Here is an 18,324-nt window from a genome sequence, read left to right on the forward strand (position 1 = left end):
ATGAAAAGGAAACGAAATGGTAAGTGTTCAAATGAAATGTATCATGAACCTATGAAAAGGAATGGTGATCTAAATGATGTGAATACATGTTTAAATTACTTGTTATGGATGAATTCATTTGAACCATGTACAAATGCACTAATTTGTGGATTTGATGATGTTGAATAGACATTGTGCCATGCTCATAGTTTTAGTTGGTGTTATAATTATGTTATTTACATTATGCAAATGAAATGGTAAGTTGTGTTTATGTTATACAAGCTTACTAAGCATTAATTGTTTACGTAGTTTCTTTCTTATGTTTTTATAGATTATCGGAAGCTTGATTGGTTTAGAAGCTTGTCAAAGATCTATCACACTATCCAGCATAAATATCGGTAGTTTTTTAATGTTTTGGCCAAGGTTATAATGACATGTATAGGTGAACTTGTAATGGTATTTAGTTGAATGTTTAGTTGATGATTTGGTATGTATAAGTTGTGTAAATTAACTTTGTTGGTACATTTGATGCCTTGCTAGTTTGTGTCATTGTGCTATCTTAAGTTGCATGTTTTGAATGACTCATATGGTATATTTTGAGATGGTATGGTAATTTTTAGGTTGTGGAATGTTTGGTAAGTTTTGAACTAGTAATTGATGATTGAAAAGTGGTGAAATATGCATGTTTAGGTAAGTGTGGTTGTATGTATTTGAGGTGCCTTTGAATGACATATTGGTTAGTTGAATTAGGGTCTTGAAATGACATATACATATGTATGTTCAGGTATGGTTTGATGTCTTGTAAGTATGAACATTTGGTTCGAATGATTATGCATGAAATGGGGTTGGGAATGACTTGATTTTAGGTAAATTTGGGTCCACAAGGCTTAAGATACGGCCTGGCGACACGACCATGTATGACACACAGCCTGACGACACAACCGTGTGTAATTTGAGGGTTCCTTTGTATGCAATTTAGAGAGTTACACGGCTTGGCACACGGGCATGTGACCCTACTCAGAGAGTTACACGAGTGAGGACACGGGCTAGGACATGACCATATGTCCCTAATTCAAAGGTTACACGAGCGTGTGTCACAGCCATGTGAGGCACTCGGCTTGGCCACACGCTCGTGTGATCCCTATTTCCAAATTTTTGTGAATTATTATTAGACTTTTCAAATGTTTTTAATTTAGTTCCAAATCATTTCTAAAGTATTTCTAGGGCCTCAAGGACTCGATTTAGGGACGGTGTGTGTATGTGTGATTGACTATGATATGTTTATGTTATTGAATGTAATTAAGTTTTATATGTTCCGTTTGTACGGTAATACTCTGTAACCCTAATCTGGCGATGGATACGGGTTAGGGGTGTTACAATCCCTCCTAATGAGTCATCTTTTCTTCTTGTGAGTCACCTATTGATGTGTAACAGCCCGTTTCTTAGTGATATCGGAAACAGTGGTTTCGGGATCACAAATCCGACAAACAAGTCCGTAAATATTATTATTTAATATTTACGAGTCAAATATAGTGTTATAATAAATTTTGATTTGATAATTTATGTTATTTGAATGAATAATTAGGTTCAAGTGGTATATCCCTAAAGTCAAGTGGTTTTAGAAAAGGAGGTATAGGGACCTTATTTCTATAAACCAAGCCCGTAATTATTTTATTAAATATTTATGGAGTGTTATTAGGGTCATATTAAAATTTGGTTAAGAAATTTTAATTTTTAGATAGTTAATTAAGTAAAAATGACTAAATCGTAAAATATTACACAAGTTATTTCTTATTAGCTTTTATGGATTAAATGAGTTTAGTTGACTTAATGGATGGATTTATATGGCAAATTAACCATCTTTTTTTTATAGCGGATGGCATGTACGTATGTTTTAAATTAAAAAAAACTGTTAATTAATGGCATTTTTGAAAATTAGTTAAAATAATAAATAAAGTAAAAACAAAAAAAATGTTATCATCTTTATTTTTCTTTGGAAACCAAATACACCATGGAAGCATCCTCCAAGCTTTCGATCATCATAGCTACCCTTGCATGGTATGATTTTTAAACTCGTTTCTTATAATTTTTATGTTTTTGAGATCATTGTAACTAGGTTCAACTAACCCGTAGCTTCGTTTTTAAAACTGTTAAGGTTTTTGGATTTTTACATTGATGAATCTTTGTTATCTTTGATGTTAAATGATGGATTTGGAGTATTGGTTGTTGATTAGAATTAGTTTGTAAAGTAATTTTTGATAATTTTTAGTTAAAGGACTAATGTGATAAAATATTAAAATTGATAGGAAATTCTTGTGAATTTTGAATAATTATGGGTTGTAGTTGTACAAGTAAAAATTCAGTTAACATGGGAAATTATAAAATTTTGATAAATTTAGAATTTTGAGTTTAAAGACTAAATTGAGAGAAATGTAAAAGTTTAGAGAAAATGTGTAAATAATGAAAACTAAGGGTCATATATATAATTGAGTTAGGATGTGTATTTGAATTTGATAAGATTGAATTTAATTATTATAGATCAAAATTTGATTCATACAGAGGATAATCGAGGAAAATGAAAAATTACGGAATAGTCCTTACGAGTTGACCGTTAGTATATATTAGGTAAGTTCATTGTATAAAATATACATATGCTCTTAATTATGCATTGTATCACTTTGTGTTGATTTAATTTTAGGTAGTATAAAATTTTGTTAGTAAGTGTTAAATTCTTAAAGATTGCAATTAAGTACAAATGAGAAACAAGTACTTGACAATTGGTGAATATTGTGATTATATGCTATTGAAATAAGCTGATGAATTATAACATGTGTGCAGAAATTATGGAGTGCCTCTGATTGTAAAAGTTTGAATTAAGTTATAATGCCTAGTTGAACGTAGTAAACAGTTAAGATAAGATTGACATGCCAATAGGGTAGTACGCGCGCTAGTATGAGATTGCATTTTGGTGCCTCTATTTGCACTTCGGGCATTCTAAGATCTATATATGACAAAAATAAAAAGATAAGAGTGAGCTGTCATAGAATATTCAAGAAAATAACTCGAAAAACATCATTAAAGCCAATTCTGAAGTAGATTTACATCAAGATTGAAGATTCCCTTTTGATTTCTTTGGAGATTATTATGAGTTTCTTTATTTCTTGTGGTTATATTGTTTCTTGGTTGTTTTTATTTGCAAGCATGAACCAATTTTCTAAATACCTGAGGGAGATGAACCCTACGATGAATTCTGTCGTTTGATTTTTATTTTAAGCAATAAATATTTAGATATTGTTCTCAAATATGTGTGCTTAATTCTTGGTTTGATATTTCTAGATTATTGATCCATATTTGATGTGCTTAAATCAGAGGAGGAATAGACCCTGTTTAAGAGTAAATCTAGCGTAATTTAATGGAGTTGCATACAATCCTAGACATAGGACAACATAAATTTACAAGATTAGAGTCAAATCTAATAGGGGAATCCATGGATCGAGTTAATGCGATAATAGGAGTTTTATTCTTGAAGAGAGATATTAGCATAATTTTACGGATTTCTACTGATCAAGTTACAAAGTAAAGAAATTACGGATTTATGCCCTATGGCAAGGAGCATAGCCTTGACTGTAGCAAAATTGGTTTGGCTTAAGGGGTTGCTAGAAGAACTAGGGATGCAATTTCACTATTTTAATATCTAGATCTTTATAATTTTTAAAGAATTAAATCAAATTTTTATCATTTTTAAGGGGGCCAAAGTGTAATTTTTGTTAATTTAAATTTTTATAAATTTTAGGGGGGCCAGGGCTTCTGCCAGCCCTGATTGTGACAGTAAAGCAACCACTTGGATTGTTGCAAATCCGGTCTATCATGAAAGACTGAAACATATCGAAATAGATTGTCATTTCATAAGAGAGAAGATACAACAAAGATTGATACAGACGCAACAAAGGAGCAGCTTGTAGACATTTTGACGACTCTAGGATACAACAACACAGCTATCCAGTTTCCAAGTTGGAGGTAAGAGATGTTTTTCACCCTCCAACTTGTGTAGAGAATTTAGTAGTTAGTTAGAAGCAGCTAGCAGCTAGTTAAAAGTAGCTACTATTAATTAGTTAATAGCTAAGTGGTTAGTATAAGTATAATACATGGATTGTAAATTAAGTATGAATGGAAATAAAATTTTTACCTTTCTTTCTCTCTCGTTTCATTTTCTGCTGTTTTCCTGTTGTTTTAGCAGGCATTAAAAGCTTTAACAAGAAGAAGCGCAAAGTGATACATTGGAATCTCACTTCAGAAGCAAACTCAAGTGCTTCCACCATATACGCATCATGAACTTGGTGGATTCAATAGGCCTCGCCCCAACAGATCCTGCCTAGTCTCTAACAATCACTCCAATGGTTCCTTTATGTCTTTCATCATCAAAGGAACCATCAAAGTTTGCCATAATACCGCAAGAACTAAAGTGTAAACTAACTAGAGGAAAGACATACGAATTTCTTATACAGTTGGGTAATAAACCACCTAAATTTATGAGGCTATGCGTACATAAAATGTTGCACTTAACTAAAAAGTACAAACAGCAATATGAAGTCAGACAATCTCATATTCCTTTTGATTTCTACAATTGTTATGCTAACCTGTTGTGGATTCTTGACAAGATCCCATGCACTAAAAATACCTTCCTTATCAGTCATCCAAAGCACCTTTCTCAAAAGTTCCTTATAGAGCAACTTATGCACCAATTAAGGGACAAAAACGCTAATGTTTTTTACCTTTAGTTCCCCCTCATGGCCTGGCATGAGTTACGTAGGGTGTTCCTATCTCAGGTTCAGAGGAATGTATATATATAAAACTTATGGAACTATGGCGATGACCATCAGTCCTTTCGCTGAGTTACGTAGTTTTATATGGTAAGATTTGTTTGAAATCATCTTTGTTATTTAGGATGAATTCATATTTTACACGTAATCTTTCTACCATTATTAGCATAAATGGCTTAGGCAGATTTCAAAATGTTGGTTCTGGCATCATTAGCAGCTCATACTAATGGTATATTGCTAAATTACCGGTTACCATAATCTAAGAAACAAAAATGGCTGCAATTTTCTACATTTCAGTTTGCGGCATTTAACTCTCAAATTTGCATGTTTAGAATTAAAAGAACTTCATCTTCCAGGATTGCCAATAAAAAGAGGTCTGTCAAAAGAAAATCCACAGACGAATAGCTGTTTGTTTACACTTCTCATATATATATACTCCAGGAAGCGTTCAACAATAGCAATTAAAATATTGAATTGAATTTGTGCGAAGTAAGAAGGTTGGATATCTAATAGAGATCTTCCTAGTGCTAGCTCTACCTCATTATGCTAGAGGAGAGATCCTTCCATCAACCAACCCGAACCCGAATAATGTCTTTGATAAGTAAACAGAACTAAATGACCAAAATTATCGTTGTTGTTGTTCTTCCGTAAAGCTAGAAAGAAGGCTCTAACTTCTAACAAAAACGCCTCTTCCCCGTCATTGGGTCATGCCTCTAGGTTTAAAAGATCCATGCCGGGTGCAAAATAAAGGACAGAACAACTAAGAGCATGAGGGACATTGAGCTTGTATTGACCATACAATCAAATGAAGCTCTAGATTCATCTGTTGTCGGAAATGGAGGAGTCAGTCCAGGGTTATTTAGTCCGTTACTACCATCAGCTCCACCGAGTGGTGCAGTCGTCGTAGTTGTTGGTGCAGTTGGATTATTTGTCACTGTTGTTGGTGTTGTTGGGGTAGGTAGCCCTCCGGCCGTGCTGGAAATTTCATAACTCAAGCTGTTAAATCACATGAATAGCACTATAGCAGAGACAAGAACCACAAATAATGATATAATCCAGTTAAGCAAGATGGAAAATATTAACCCAACTTGGTTGGCATTTTTCGAAAATCCATAAAGATTGGAAGATCAATGAAGTTTTGGTAAACTACGAAAGAAAACTAGTTCAACCAAAAATGAAGATGGATTTGATAAGGATGCTCGGGAACTGTTCTAGTCAAATTTCTCATAAAAAAGGACTGTGCTTGTAATGAACTATTAGTTTTGGCTAGTCTAAACTAAGATCAAGTAATGGTCCTACGAAAGGACCATGCTTGTGGACAAAAAAGAATGGTAGAATGTTTCCGTTTTACTTTTACTGACCATTAATAAATCCTTCTAACAGAGCAATAGAGCTTATCCTTCCATATTCCCAGAAATAAACGAAAAAAACCGTCCTTCTCAAATGAAGCAAATACCGGAAACATTGATACGTAGTATCCCAATGGACAATTCCTATATTGCTCCAATGGATACATATTCAGAGACGGGTAAGGGATTCGACTCCCCAACACCCTTCAAGTACAAAGAAAAACTTTGAAAAATAAATAAATGCCGGAATTAAGTTTTATATTTTTATGAGAGCTCAAATGCTATTTTATAATTCTAATAGTTTATATCTTCATAATTTTTAAAGGACTAAATCAAAATTTTATTATCTTTGGGGGGCCAAAGTGTAATTTCACTTTTTACTAAATTAAAATCTTGTAAAAGTTAAAAAGGCCAAAGTTACATTTTACATTTTTAGGGGGGCCAGGGCCCCCGATCCAACACTCACACCCATATTCAATAACATAGGAAAATATCCACCTTATTTAATTTGATTATCATAATATATAACATATGTTTCTTCAATTTTCATCAACTTCTTTGTAAAGCTATTCCATTTCAAGCCACTAGTGGAGATGATGCACATGCAAAAGTTATAGTACAAGATGGCCAATGGGACAGACAATATGGCATTTGGATTCTTGATGTATCATTGACCACATTCCAATTTGCTTTAAAGCTGCCCCATCCACAGCCTTAACGTCAAACGAGGATTGTCCAAGAAAAAGGTTTATGAATTATAGCTACCCTAACTATGAGCAATGCACAAGTAAGTGCTAGTACATGTACTCATGGATGGCTAAGATTTATTACTCTCTAACACTTCTAAGGGAATTTATAATATTAATTTACATTCATGTATATGCACTATTAGGCTAAAATATGCATTGACGTTTTACCTACTGAGGCAAAATCTAAAAAGTGAGTTTTAGACCAACAAAGAGAGTATCTTCACCGTTGGATGTCCTTGACTCCTTGGATAAGGAGTAGCATCCAACGGTCAAAAAGAAAGAGCTGGTCCCATAAAAACATGACATAGGGAAAAAAAACAGTACAGGGAAAGTGAGGAACCCAAGGCATTGAGACTTGAAATAAGTAAGCAATGGACATTACCATTGAAATAATGCTAGTAAACAGTAAAACTGACATGCACAAAATGGCAATTGTCGTGAGGGGCAAAAATTGGACGGTTAGATATCAAAATGTCATGCATAGAGATACGTGTCATACATCTATCAATTAGCAGCAGCAGCATCACAAAAAAGCTGACTGAACTAGAAAATCAAAGGCATCGCTTGTTCAAAAGCAGAGATAATTTAACTCGTATTATTACTATTTGTACTGGTGACTATATAGAAAATAAAAATGGAGGAAAAAGAGTAAACATACATACCTTAGAGAAGATGGGTACATACAAGATCCATAACCTACAAAAAAAGAAGAAAATAAGCAAAACCCAGTTTTGAAAAACGAAGAAAATGAAGAAAAAAGGGAGTTGGAGAACAAACTGGGATCAGTTTTGGCAACAGTGGCAGTGCCAGCAAAGTCACAGGAACCAGGAGCTATTGCTCTACGTTGATAGTAACTATTGAAAGCATAAGAAGCATGAGCTTGGATGGTGTTGGGAAGGAAACAAAGCCCATCTGACTGTAGAGGGGTGCAGTCAGCTCCAGAGGCGCATGCATAGTCGAGTGCGGTTTGAAGAGCTTGGTTGCTTGCATCACTCCTGGCCACGCACCAGCTTGCTCCTTCAGCGACCGAGAAGGTGGTTAAGAGTAAGGAGAGGAAGAACAATGGAAGTTTTAACGCTGGTAGTGCCATTGGAAAAGAGTTAATTAAGATGGTAAAGCGAGAGAGAGAGAGAGAGAGAGAGAGATGAAAAGAGAAGAGTAGGGAAAAAAGAGAGGGAGTGGGGAAGAGCTCCTTCTTTTCTTTTCTTTTCTGCTTTATTTTTTTCTTTCTTTTTTTGGTATGCTTTTATATAAATATATATGGTATAGTGGGGATTTTGCTGTAAATTTGCACGGATAATATAAATATAGAATAAAAATATATCAAAATATTGTATTGTATGGAAGATATAAAATTTATGAATATTAATATTATTTTAAAATATATACAAATATAAATTGATTTAATAGGATTATGACTTTTTTTTTTCTGTTGAATAGGAATATCACATTTAAAGATTCATAAACACGACAAAGAATTTATAAAGTATCTATTTCATAATTGGCCTTGGTAGCCAAAACAAAGAAAATGGAAATGAATATTCCATGTTTTGGATCTTAGATTAGACTAATGGATTTAACAAATATATTTATTATTTTATTTTTAAATTTTAAAGTGGTGATGAATTCAATATTTTTTTTATAGAACCCTCAACTTAATTAAATTTAAAAAAAAGTAATAAATAATTAAAAAGTAGAATACGTTTAACTTAAATTGATAGGCTTACTTCGTGCACTTATTCCTATATCATTTAGAATCAATAGTTTCATTCATATGAATATTTGAAAACAAAATATCTAAAATGCAAGTCAATGTTCTATTCCAAATTGAGTAATTTGGTTTGGAGAAGGCTACCTTTCTCAAGTTATGAGGTGTTTTATTAGCACTTTTATGAATGCATTGGAAGGACAAAGAGTTGGACTGAGTTTTCAACCGCAGAGAATCTTGAATCAATAAGCCAAATTTATAACTATCAACCATTTGGAAGTTCAAAGCTTTAATAATATGATAACAATCAGATTCTGATATAATAATATCCACATTAGTCAAGATAAAGCTTCTCTAACCGATATTATCTCAGTAATTTGGGATTAAAGCAATCGAAAGCATGTCTTGAACAACCTCAAATCAATAATCCATCAGCACCCTTAATCACTACAGCCCAACCTCCTGCATCAACATTACATTTCAACCGCCTTATAGGCGGCATGGCTAGGGCAGTTCACTAGCGTTTCTATCCCTTTGTGCTGGCTAAACTTTATTGAAAGCTTGCTTTGAAGAGCTCCAGTCCTGTAAGAATAACATTAGCAAAGTAAAAACTATGCGAGGCTAATACTTCTCATAGTAGATTTCTATGAAACCAAATGGACCAAAGAATAGTCGAATTTCTCTCCATGTGTTTTATGTCCTGACTACAAAAGCAATGTTGGATGAAAGTCTCTAACAATTAGGAGTATTCATAGTTTAGTTAAAATCGAATTAACAAATCGAACCGATTTAATTCGGTTAATCGGTCTGTGGTTGAATTTTATTTGGTCGGAGATCGGTTAATGATTTTTAAAATTTTCGGTTATCGATTAATTTGGTTCGAAATCGAGTAATTAGTTGATTTAATCAATTAACCAAAATATATAATATATAGTATATATAATTGTTAACTTTTTGTTTGATTCTGAGTATTTCTAATGTCTTATTTGCTTTTTTTTTACCTCCATTAAAATTTTTTGAACTATTAAAAAAAGAAAATGAACATTAGTAATGTATTTTTATATGTTTTATACTTATTTTAATCAAAAGACAAAAAAAAATATAAATTTCAGTTAATTCGATTAATTGACTGAATTAATCGAAATATTTCGGTTCGGTTAATGTATTTTAAAAAAACTTCGATTCAATTAAGGGTTAAAGATTTTTACATTTCAAATAATTCGATTAATGATAATTCAGTTCGAATATTAACCGAACCAACCGTTTTAACACTCTCACTAACAACCTTTGCATATCATCAGTCCTTGCCAAATACTAGACTTCTTTTGCTTTACAATAATGGAAAAAGACAAGTTCAAAGTCTTCCACTTCTCTACACCAATCACAAGTAGAGATCAAACTTACACCCTTTTCCAATAATCGATCTTTACAAGGAATGAATCGTCTCAAGCACCACCATAAAAAGTATGTTACTTTCGATGGCATTGAGTTGTTCCATAGTTGTTTCTAAGGGCCTTCCAATCTCAGGTTATCTTGCCCCTTACGCATCAACCATGCTAACAAATAACCCGACTTGACCAAATATAGCCCTTTTGAACTGGAATGCCAACACAAGTTGTCCTACGACTTACTACTGGGGAATCAAAAACTTTAAAATCTTCTACTATCATAAGGTGCCAGCAATCCTTCAATCAAACTCCTATCCCATGATTGGCCATCGGTTAAAAATAGCTTTTTTACCTTCATTTCTTCTAATCCTACCAAAGGTACAAAGTCAATGAAAAAAATATTATCATAATTGTTAGAATTACGATACTAAAGAAGAAAGAATTGCAGAGAAGAAACGAGAAAAATTTAGCAACAAAATTGTCTGTTAAAGTTTTTATTATTATTTTTTCTCATACAAATTAAACAATGTAACAAGGGTATTGATAACAAGAGAAATTCATAAATATGGAAAGAAAAAAGAAACATATTTATACTAATAAATGTTAAATATATTATACTAATAAAAACTAAATCTTCTAGAAAGTAAATATATTTTGTTTAACTTGTCTTGTAAGTAAACTTCACTTGCAAGCAATCTTTCTAAAATCTGTTCATATTTTTTTTAGTCCACCAAAGTTAAAGTGTTCGCCAACTTTGCATGAACGATCATCTCACAACAATCCTCCTTGGCCTTCATGCTGTGAACACCAATTTTATCCTTCAACTCTTCAAACCTCAACTTTTCAAGTGGTTTGGTCAGGATGTCTGCAAGTTGATCCTCAATATTGTAGTGGACCAGAGTCACTTCTTTGTTCTGTTCGACTTCTCTCACAAATTAATTATTCACGTCAATAACCCTAGTTCAAAAACAGTCACCTAAATTACCTAAAATGAACAGTAATCGGGGTTTAGGGAAGTAAATGGTCGGCACCACTATTTTTTATGACACAATCGGAGTAAAAAAAACTATTTTTTATGGTATTGAGGACTAGATGGACGGCATCGATGTATTTTTTTCACCTGGTTTCAATACTAGAATACATTTATACTAGTATTTGAAAAATATTTTGGGGAGCTGGGACGCTGATGGTCAACACCCGATTTATCATATTTAAAAAAAATAGGGTGTTAGGTGATCTGTCGTAATTCGGCGTAGCAAATTAAATTAGTTTTCGCACTTAAGGAGTTTGAATATAAGCATTTTCATTATGTTTTAGTTAAGATTTTATAGTTTAATTTAAATCTAGTAAAAAGTGTATTTTGAGTCTTTTGTTTACCTTAAGGGTCGAATGAGGCCTAAAAGTGAGCTAATGTACTTAATGAGTGTGCAAGAGACCACCAGAGGACATACAAACTCAATACTGGTCACCATGTTACAACACGAGAAGTTCGATGTTGCAACATAAGAAGCAGAATGCAAGAATCTCGATATTGCTTTTGATGTTGCAACACAGCCATTGAACGTCGTGGCACACCCCTGAAGCTACCCTGAACCTGAGCACACTGCCTTCGATGTTACAACACAGGCACTAGCATGTCGTGCCATCAGTCCTGTACAGGAACCACATATGAGTTAGGGGAGTTTTGGTTTGCTCAATTAAAAGTTAAATATGAGAGCATCAACTGACCTACGGTTAATGACGATGGCAACCCTAACTCTATAAATAGGCTCTTAAACACTTGTTAAAGGACAACTTTTGATATTCTAAGTTTTTCCTTGTATTTTAGTTTTTAGTTTTTTTCTTTCTCTTAGGGTTTAGATTTTTTTTCAGTTCTTTTCATTTGTGTTCTTTAGAGAACTTGATTTGTAGATGCAATCAAACTATTGTAGATGTCTACACTTTCACCAATCAAATACAATCAGGATTCTCTTAAACCTTATTCTTGATTTATTCTTTATACATATCTTATTTATCAAGTTTATTGTGTTTATGGGTTCAATGAGGAACTAATCCTTTTATGGGGGATTAGCGAGTGGAGATATGAATAATTAACTGTTTGGTAGGGATTTGTTAACGGATCAGCTATTCAAGAAAGGAAGAATCTAAACCCTAGGCTTGAAAACCCTACGAAATCATCAAGGTGGAAATTAACCAAAATTTGGTATGGCTTATCAGTGAACACTTTAACCCTGAACCAGTTTAGACTGTGGTCGAAAGATAAGTAGTTCTCACCGACTCAGTATTTCAGTGGATGAATCGGAAGATTCTGCTAGGGTATTGACTAGTTGATTGAACAAGAAAGCCCGAGACAGAGTTGATTATGACTACCGAAGTGAGCTAATCACCCATGTTTAGATTGATTAAGTTTAGATTTTGGTTATTCGAAGTTCACTTTATTTATGCAATTATTATTCTTTCATTCATAAAAACCCAAAAATCTCTTTTTTACGTTTTACCGTAATGTGATTTATCTAGATTATTAATTAATTCTATTTGCGTTTAGGATAATTTTAATCTAGTACTCACCTCCCTTAAGTACGATCCTTGGAGTACTCTCCTACTTCGTTGTAACTGTATTACAACCTGACCTATATACTTACGAACACCGCCTCAATTCCACATCTTTAGTTGCAGTATTCACACTCTGGACATTAGTATGTCCGGAGGCGGTCATTGGGACACTGATGGCTTGTACCCCATCTTTAGAAAAAAAAGAATAATTTAGTGCCGGACTTTCAATCCCTTGCACTGAAGCCAGGTATATATATAAGTGATTTGTTTTTCATTTGGGCTTTTTGTTTCCTTTATCATTTGAAAACCGAAATTAAGCATATCAGTGATTTGTTTGTTGAAGAGGAAGTAAAAATTGTTGAAGATAAGTTCCTAAATTTTGTTAGTTTATATTCGTTCTGATGGAGAATTAATAAATACAACAAAAGAAGGTTGTGTATTTCAAAGTCAACAAAAAATTCGAAATGAGATTCAACAAGTGTGTTTTGCTGGCAGATTTGAAACAAATGATTGATAGAAAGATAGCTACCCGTTGCGAGAAGCAACTGTTGAAATTGTTTTACAAATTTACGATTTCAACAAATTCGTTCAAGTTATTAAAAATGGAGCCTGAAGATGATGATGATCTAGGGACAATGATAGCAATTTATTGCCCTATCGAGATGGATAATCTTAGCCCGGTTGAGTTGTTCGTCGAGATAACTGATCTGAAACCTTTCAAGTTCTAATTTCAATAAGTTAGCGTTCTGGTATTGATATTGATCTTAATGTCTGCTGGGAAGATTAGTCGGGTTGTGGACGGTCACTACAAACCCTCAAAAATCCTAACTATGACGGATGTTCGTATAACATTCCAACCTCGTGTCCACGTCTAGAGATTCATCCAAAGGCGTTTGGCACCATAGAAGATGGTAATGAAGAGTCCGATAATAAAGATTAGTCCCACCATGATAATGAAGATTTTAGTGACCTCGATTTGGATGAGATCCTTGAAGACATAAACGATGAAAGTGCAGTGGAGGGTAAAGATACACGGCCTCATTCGGCTGGAAACATGGGTTCTAGTATAGTTAACCATAATAATCCAAGACCCTTCATGTCTGACGTAGACCCTGATGTGGCGCATGCACGCAAGTTCCTCGAATATGAAGATATAGTGCTGACTCACCTACTAGAGGGAGAATCGAACGCTGAAGAATTGTTTGCAGGATAATAGTTCGATAACAAAAAAGACTACCTACATGCAATAAAGCAATATAGCCTGAAGTTATCTGTTGATTACAAAGTCGTGAAGTCTATACAATCTTTATACATTGGAGAATGTTGAAAAGCTAAAATTGGTTGTAACTATTACTCTAACAAACTCTAAATAATATAGGGGTTTCCTCTGCAGTCCCATTATTTATAACACTTCCCAAGCGAATATCTAACAAGGATCCTTTTAATTGTGTCTGCATATATGGCATCGATGTGCAAATTTCTCACCACTTCTTCATACATTGCATTCCCTCCATCATCAATCATGATTAGGTAGCGAATTTTCTGCACTAGACGAGTCACCAAACTTGACAATGTCCATGTCGATGAGTCTTTCAACTTGCTTCTTGAAGGCAGTGCAATTCTCAATCGAGTGTCCCGTAATTCCCGCATGGTATTCACATTGTGCGCTTGCATCATACCATTTGGGATACGGAGGTTGTAGAGGCTTCACAGGAAAAGGGGAAACAACACGTGCATCAAACAAACTTTGATATAGCTCCCTATACGACACCGGAATTGGCGTAAATTGAGGTCTCTCAGTGTTTTGTCTTGTACCAGCTTCCTGTCTCGATGAACCCCGTTGATTAGTAGCCACCTTTCTTGGCTGACTCACAGTAACTGATTTAGAGTAACCCGTGTTGTTCACCTTATTTTCTCTTCTCCTTAAGGCTGACCTCTTGTTACTCTCCTCTGCATCAATTTTCTCGCTCCTTATGACATTCTCGATTATCTGTCTATTCATAACTATATCAGGAAATTTTTTTGTAGCACTCCCTAACATATGCGTAATGAACAGTGCCTTCAGTGTGTTAATAAACAACATGGTCATTTCTTTCTCCAAGAGCGGTGGCTGGACTTGGACTGCGACTTCCCTCCATCTTTGTGCATACTGCCTAAAGCTTTCGCTCGGCTTCTTCTCCATATTTTGGAGGGTAATTCTATCAGGAGCCATGTCTGTTACATGACTATACTGTTTCATGAATGCTTGCGCCAAATCTCTCCATGAACCAATCATGGTACGACTCAATTGATTGTACCATTTAGATGCTGCCCCTGCGAGGCTATCTTGGAAACAATGTATCAGCAACTGGTCATTGTCAACATATCCGGCCATTCGCCTGCAGAACATGGTGATATGAGCTTCTGGGCAACTTGTCGCATTGTACTTCTCAAATTTTGGCATCTTAAACTTGTGAGGAAGTACTAAATCTGGGACCAAACTCAACTCTTTGGAGTCGATTCCCCGATAAATTTCAGTGACTTCCATCAACCTGAATTTCTCCTCGAGCCATTTGCACCTTTCCTCTAGCTGCTTTGGTAACTCCTCATTTATTCTTTCCTTTTCAGCCACTTCATCGAAGTCAGGAATGGCAGAGTTAACAGGGTAGTTTTCGGGGTTAGAGCCCAATCTAGCTTGAAAGTTCAAAGCACTAGCCTGGGATTGCTGAGGCCTGATTGTGACAGTGGGTTTGTACGGATATTCAGCTTGAGTTCGAACATGTGGAGGAGTAAAGCCTGGAGGATAGAGTGGTTCATCGACATCAGCCATGGGACCCTTTCCCTTATCACCTCCTCCAGTCAACAGTTTGGTTAGCTTCGCCATCATATCATCTTGGGATTCTCGCATCTTCTCAGACATATCCTGTTGCATCTTATCTAACCGCTCTGCACCTGTAACTGAAGTCGATCTTGCATCTCCTTCTGACACTGTTCGAGTTTTTCCAATCTCTGATCCATGTCCTTAATCTTTGCTCGAGTACCGTAACAGTGTTTGGTTGGTTGGTTGGTTTCCAGATAAACTGAGCAATGATTTTAGTTAATTAGGATCCTTTAACTGTGTTTAATGCATATGATGTAATGAAATGCCAATGCATGAAATGAATGCAAAAAGAGACGTTGATTCATGTTCAATTTTTTACTAGAAAACTTTACTAGAAAACAAATCTCTTTACATAAAGCGGACATATATATACGGCTTTACCCTTATACTCCAAGTGAAGACATCGACCCTTCAGATATTAAGATACATCTCACGAATTTGATCTCATTTTTGTTTGATCTAGGTCGTAAATCCTTGTTCATTCACGTTCATTAGCTTCTTTATGAGATTGGGACCTTTGATGACTTTTGAATAAACTTTGACAATTTGGATCCTCAGGTCATGCAGCAAAGTCGTATACTCCTCTTGTTAGGCTTTTCGTGCTATGTTTTCTTCAGACCACTGTATTATCTTCCACCTTATCAAGAAACTCGTATTCCATAACAAGCTTTCTAATCTAGTAATCGAACTCAAATCAACATCTCTTTTCTAAGATGCAAATGCAATGCAATCATGATGTCATGCAATCAAAACAAAATAAACCCAAGTCAGTATCACACCAAAAAGATATAATCCAATACAAACATGAAATAGCAAGAACATTTATTCAGGAATCCACTAGGGTTTGGTATAGCTCTACCTAGGGCAAGTTCCTAAAGCTCACTATATGAGGCTTAGTTTCTAGAGTAAGGGTACCCGAACCAGCAAATTCCTCGATCCTCACCCATTATAGGCTCATGTGGATCGAGTTCAGTTCAGGGGGATACATTTCCCTATGGCTGCACGGAGATGAAAATCTCACGAAGACATAGGTACGGATGTATCTCGGAAGTGGTCCACTACCCTGCACGGAGGTGAAAACCTCACGAAGGACTAGTTTCTCGCTCTCACTTAAAAGGGTAAAACGGACCATGCAAGGCAAAATGCAAATACAGATTAATCGGCTTGGTCCAATCATGCAAACATATCATGATAAAAAATCAATGAATGCGAAGGGAAATCATGATTTTAAAACAAAACTTGATTTTTCGATTACAAGACAAAAATAATTAATTTATGGCTCGACTCTCTAAGGTCCCTAGTGGAGTCGCCAAGCTGTCGAAACCATTTTTTGAAAACAAAAATTTAGTTGTCGACTTTAAAAATAAAACTGGAGTCGCCACCGATCCTTCATTAAGGTGTGATCGGCTCACCTTAAAATTTATTTTGGTCTACGGATTTTGAGAAAAGAGTCCGGGAGTCAATTACGCACGAGGAAGGTTAGCACCCTCGTAACGCCCGAAATCGGTACCAAATTGATCATTTAATGTCTTAGTGTCGAAGGTAAAAAAAAAGATTTTAAAATCAACTCAAACGATGTGATTTGAAAAAGGATAATCAATTGTTCAAGTCATGTAAAAAATCGAGTCCCAACACGTTAGGGTACAATTCCTCATAATCCCCGAACTTTGAATATCACTTTATTTTATGTGAAAATCTTTATTTTGAGAAAGTAACATGCCACACCCAATACGTTAGGACACAACAAGTTAAGTTCCCGAAAATGATTTTTATACTCATACATTTTGAATAAAGAATATCCTCGGTTATCTAGGATTAGCAAAGAAAATCGGAACCCAATACGTTAGAGCTCAATTTCCTCGAAAATCCCAAACCTTGAATATTGCTTTTATTAAAAAAAAACTTTTAAATCAAGAAAATAATTTTGATGTATTGTCAAAACCAAAATGTATTTCCCAAAAGGTAAGTTAAAAGTTAGTGTATAATATGAGACAAAAACTTTAACTTAGAGCATATATGAATATCTATTTACAAAATAAAAAAATAAACGTATATGTATAAGTAAGTCATGAAAATACGCTTATGTATATATCCAAATATTTAAATATATGTACAATGTTTAAAATAATAAAAATATTTATAATGATTTAAAAATATGAAAATGTATACATAAATATATCATGGAAAATGTATGTGTATTTTAAATTGTAAAATATGGGAAACATGTAAGAATTCTAAAATGTATATGTATACATATATATATGTTTGTAAAAAAAGAATTTATGAAGAATAATATATAAAAAAATACGTATATACATATTTACAAAAAAAAAAGATTTTCGAAACTAAAATATAAGAGTATATATATAGAAGTTAGGAAATAAAATTGAAATAAAAACATATGAATAATATATATATAATACGTATACTACAAAAAAAAATGCACATATGTATATTATATAAAAAAACTATGCGTATGTACAAATATAAAAAAATAATAATAATGATGGTAATAAATAATATAACAATAATAATAAATGGTGGGAGAAAATAAATTTAAAAAAAACAACAAATTGCAAAAAAAAGGACCAAATAGTTAAAAAACTAAAATAACTAGAAATAAATGAAATTTATGCAAAATAATGGGCCAAATCGCGACACACGAATTACATGGAGGGCCAAATCGGAAATAATCCGCCTCCCCAAAACGGTGTGCAGTGATATGGGCTGAAATGAACAAAGGCAGAAACATGCGGGCCAAATTAAAAAGAAAACAAAAACTGATTTAAAAACGATTTAAAATTTTAAGGCCAAATGCGCGAATAAACCATTTAAAGGAAAACACGCGGATCCTGGAACCGGGTTGGGTCGACGCGCGGATCCCCCCCAAAACGGCGCCGTTTGATCCTTACTATTAA

At 34.2% G+C, this 18,324-nt stretch overlaps 1 protein-coding gene across 1 annotated transcript; it reads right to left on the reverse strand.

Moving 5' to 3' along the window:
• Window positions 1-5,207: 5,207 nt before the first annotated feature.
• Window positions 5,208-8,125, reverse strand: LOC107914814 (PLASMODESMATA CALLOSE-BINDING PROTEIN 3). Its single transcript, XM_016843850.2, has 3 exons — window positions 7,675-8,125; window positions 7,560-7,593; window positions 5,208-5,774 (listed from the first exon to the last, which is right to left on the reverse strand). Exons 1-3 carry the CDS (start codon window positions 7,985-7,987, stop codon window positions 5,519-5,521), a joined length of 603 nt encoding a protein of 200 aa, XP_016699339.1. The 5' UTR covers window positions 7,988-8,125; the 3' UTR covers window positions 5,208-5,518.
• Between the last annotated feature and the right edge of the window lie 10,199 nt (window positions 8,126-18,324).

This window comes from Gossypium hirsutum, chromosome D10 (genome assembly GCF_007990345.1).
Source record: "Gossypium hirsutum isolate 1008001.06 chromosome D10, Gossypium_hirsutum_v2.1, whole genome shotgun sequence".
Lineage (NCBI taxonomy): Eukaryota > Viridiplantae > Streptophyta > Magnoliopsida > Malvales > Malvaceae > Gossypium > Gossypium hirsutum.

Coding starts and splice junctions, on each gene's coding strand:
- LOC107914814 (XM_016843850.2), bottom strand. CDS start 7,987: ATGGCACTACCAGCGTTAAAACTTCCATTGTTCTTCCTCTCCTTACTC. Junction 7,594..7,674: donor TGTTGCCAAAACTGATCCCA/GTTTGTTCTCCA, acceptor CTTTTTTTGTAG/GTTATGGATCTTGTATGTAC. Junction 5,775..7,559: donor ATGTACCCATCTTCTCTAAG/GTATGTATGTTT, acceptor TGAAATTTCCAG/CACGGCCGGAGGGCTACCTA.